Source organism: Trachymyrmex cornetzi, unplaced genomic scaffold (assembly GCF_001594075.2).
Source record: "Trachymyrmex cornetzi isolate Tcor2-1 unplaced genomic scaffold, Tcor1.1 scaffold422, whole genome shotgun sequence".
NCBI lineage: Eukaryota > Metazoa > Arthropoda > Insecta > Hymenoptera > Formicidae > Trachymyrmex > Trachymyrmex cornetzi.
The window spans coordinates 901,850-905,792 of record NW_017298983.1 but is presented as its reverse complement, the minus strand read 5'-3'; the positions used below and the strand labels follow the sequence as shown (position 1 = coordinate 905,792).

At 30.8% G+C, this 3,943-nt stretch overlaps 1 protein-coding gene across 1 annotated transcript; it reads left to right on the top strand.

Annotated features, from left to right (window-relative positions):
• The first annotated feature begins 207 nt into the window (after positions 1-207).
• LOC108764427 (omega-conotoxin-like protein 1) lies at positions 208-2,515 on the top strand. Its single transcript, XM_018512679.1, has 3 exons — positions 208-295; positions 1,403-1,515; positions 2,269-2,515. Exons 2-3 carry the CDS (start codon positions 1,423-1,425, stop codon positions 2,401-2,403), a joined length of 228 nt encoding a protein of 75 aa, XP_018368181.1. The 5' UTR covers positions 208-295; positions 1,403-1,422; the 3' UTR covers positions 2,404-2,515.
• Positions 2,516-3,943: the final 1,428 nt, after the last annotated feature.

The following is a 3,943-nucleotide window of genomic DNA, read 5'->3' as shown; positions in this document are numbered from 1 at the left end:
TATTGAATTTAAATAAAATATCAACTAAAAAAAGAAATATCTGTTACTGTGATATGTGGAATATACGTGACGTATGTACATAAACATGCAAAAATGTAAATACAGACATTACATTCATATGCCACGTGTGTGAGAAAATGTAATGCCTTCTCTCCAATTGGTTATGCGTAGTCAGATACGTACGTCGACAGATTTACTTGTGTAAGTCATAGTCGTATAAATGCCTCGAATGTAAACTAAGAATTCAGTCGAGGTCGAGCTCTCGAGTTGGTTAAATCTAAAGAACTTTTGTCTGGTGAGTATTTGTCAATACAAGTTCTAATTTACCTACTTTGTCATATCAAATATTCTTCACAAAATTTATAAAATAAAATAATTGAAAATATTGGTTAAATGAAACAATAAGTCGCGCATATAGCAAAATTATAAAATTTATTGTAAAACTGTGTATATAAATTTTTTGTTTTTTATTAAAATTGCCGTCATAAAATCAATAATCAATTTTAATGAAGTGATAACATAAATAAATTTAATCTTTAGAAACTTATTGCATTGTTAATTTATCCAAGACCTTCAATTATATAATCATTTATTTATACTAAATATATATTAAAAACATTACAAATGTCATATTGTCCCTTATCCCTAGTTGTCATAAATTTTAAATTTTGATTTGTCATCATGACGTAACAAAGAAAAAATAAAATATTAAAGTCCACTTAAAAATATTTTAATATCGTAGATTACTTTAAAAAATTCAGAAGTTTGGAAAACAAAAAATGTATATATATATATATATATATATATATAAAGTATATGTTTTCGAGATAGTAGAGGTACGCTAACATTACAAAGTTTAATTGTAATAAGTAATTTTTTAAGTGATTTACTGTTGCTACGCTATTGGATATCACGCATTTGACATACGCTATATTCGCTCCCGATTAAAATAATTGTATAGTTTTGTAGTCAACAGCATATTAGGAACTTATTCGTAACGGAATAATAGTAGTCCGAGTAGCAAATTGCAAGACATAATTCTAAAATTCAACGGTTACTTTGCCTTTTAAAGAACTAATTGAGTCAGGTTTCGATGATTCATTCACATATACCTGTAATCTGTGCTGTGTAAGTATAAAACTCACGGTCGACTTATATCGCATTATGTAAACTAGATTTCATGAATACTTAGTCTGAACGTGTTACGTGCATAAATTGGGAATTAAAATTGAGTATTATAACTAGTATTTAAAATAACGAATGAGTCATTCCATTTTTTTAATACAATTATTATAACCTTAAGCAATTAAAAATAATTTTGACAGATATTACATTATCGATTTGCAATGCTTTTTATTACTTCCGCATCTGAATCTAATTCGTGAAAATTACTTGATTGCAGAATACGACCTTGCTGAAAAGATGGCGAAATTGATGCTGTACGTCTTTGTAGTGTTGCTAGCTGCGTCTCTTATCATGGGCGCTACCGATAAGTGCGGTCGACATGGTGACCCTGTTAGTATACATATTCTTGCATGCTTTATTTTTCTGATAAAGTCGCTTTTTCTTTCATACTCATTTTTTTTTTAAGACGCAGTATTGCTATAATCAACAAGGAAAATAAAGAAAATAATTTTGCGTAATGGAATACTAAACGATTCATATGAATCACTATTTACACGAGAAACTGTAAAACGCATAGTAAATCAGGAAATTTTAAGTACATAAAAAATGTGCATAATTTTAACCGTTATATATACTGCTAGTATTGAATAATGTAAAAGTCTACTTAGAATATCTACTTAGAATAACGTAAAATATATTTTTACATACTCAGAATAACGTAAAATATATTTTTATATACTTCTTCAAAATTTATCTTTTTCTAATTTTTTTATATTGTTTTGATTTAATGTTTTTAATTTGCATATTGTTGCATAGAGTATCTAGTAAACTGTAATATTGGCAAACAAATAATTTGTCATAAAAAAGCAAGTAAAAATAACAAATAAATTTTTTATTACTGAAAAGCTTTTATTTAAAATTTTTACTTGTTTTTTCACAAGAAATCTGCTCGTTGATTGTAATGCTATTATTTAGGAAAATTCTGTACATATTATCTTTTCTTTGAATGTAAATATTTTCTTAAAACTAATTTGATATGTTACTTTTTACATTCAGATTTACAGAATTAGCTATTAACATTTTTCATATTTCAATTTAAATTGAATTTATATGATAAATAATGGATTGTTTATGAAATTTTAGTGCGTTTCTGACTCGCAATGCTGCACGGGTATAAGATGTCATCGTTATGCAAACAGATGTCAAGTTATAATTACTGAAAAAGAATTGATGGCGCAACGTGAGAAGATTTTGGGCCGAAAGGGCAAAGATTATTAACAGATAAGTTTTCAGGATGAAGTTTTAGAATGACGATTCTGTTAATCTACAACGATTAATCTACTATGATCTTAGATTCGAAGACTGCATTTTGAAAAATTAAATATTAACGTATAATATTCGTATAATAATCAGAAAATTAATATGATATGTTATATATATATATATAAAATATAAATATACAGTAAATTCATTGTAGATATAAGCAATATCTTGTAATGAAAAATGAGATTAAAAACATTAACTGTTTATTTCGTTTATAACAAATTTTTTCTAAAGAATATGGTGCTCTTCTCGTAAACGGAAAACAGAAGATAGCAACAAAATATTCATCTCATTAATTATTGCTATCTTATTAATTTGCGTCGGCTTATAATTAGAAGAATTTTTCGAAATAACGTAATCGCTTGCGTTATCGGATTTCTTAGCGACAAACTATAATGCATACTTCAAAAGGACTTGTCGACGCAAAATGATGAAAAAGAACATTCCAGGATTGCCAAGTGACGAAAATTTCGAGCGGATAGATCCGTCGCGACGATCCCCCGGCTTTGTCCGCCCTGTGCACCTCTCTACGCGTGCGTCCCGTCTGTTATATTCGAGGACATTTAAATTCACTATCTCCTATCTCGGTTTACCGTATACTCGTTAAAAGGCGAGCCTTTGTTCGATAAAAAGACTCCGTCGGTATATCCGCAGAACGGAGTAAAAATCCCACTGGACTCGACATGTTACGTGGCGTGCGAAGGACAGGTGCGCGGGGGTCCGTTGGGGTGGTTTAATAGCATCGACTTATCTTTCGATAAGCCCGTACCAGAACTCGCCATATGGTCGATTCAGAATCGCTCGTGAACGATTTCTTTCCATGTCTCCAGATTACGATGGATAAGTTAATGACATACAAAGGTATTGTCATGGTTGCCGTATCAGAGTTCTAAATCCCTGTTCATAACACGTGATATCTCATACGTATCTCCACGATTATTGAAAATAATGCATCTTATAAAACGATGCCTCAGAAGACTGAACATTGCACGGAACAATTTACCGAGTATTTAACATGATCGGCGCTAACAAGAGTTTGCAAAATTTAGAGAAGTTTCTCTCTGTAATATTATGCCGTGAATATATTTCATCGACGGAGTCGAGGCCTTTGTAAATTTGAAAAGTAGGTGGACTTTGATTCAAAGACCAAAAGCTTCTTCGGTTCGTTATACAAAATTTCCGCCGTGTTCCAATCTCATTAGCGCCGGCTTAAAGTTAAGCGCCCCAACTCTTTTGCGCCGGACCGCACGTGCTCTTTGACCATCGCAGTGTTTTAACAGAAATCTAACCTTCTTGACAAATTAAAGACAGACGTACACACGCATATCTTTAATCAACAAAGAAAAACATATCAGACAATCGTTTCAGACAAAAATATGCGCGTTGCTTGAAACTTGTTCATAATCTCGTCGCTCGCGCGAGTTTGCTTCTGATTAAATTTACATTTTTTGATCTTGTTACCTACGATTTTCAAATCTACGATTTATTTGTTATT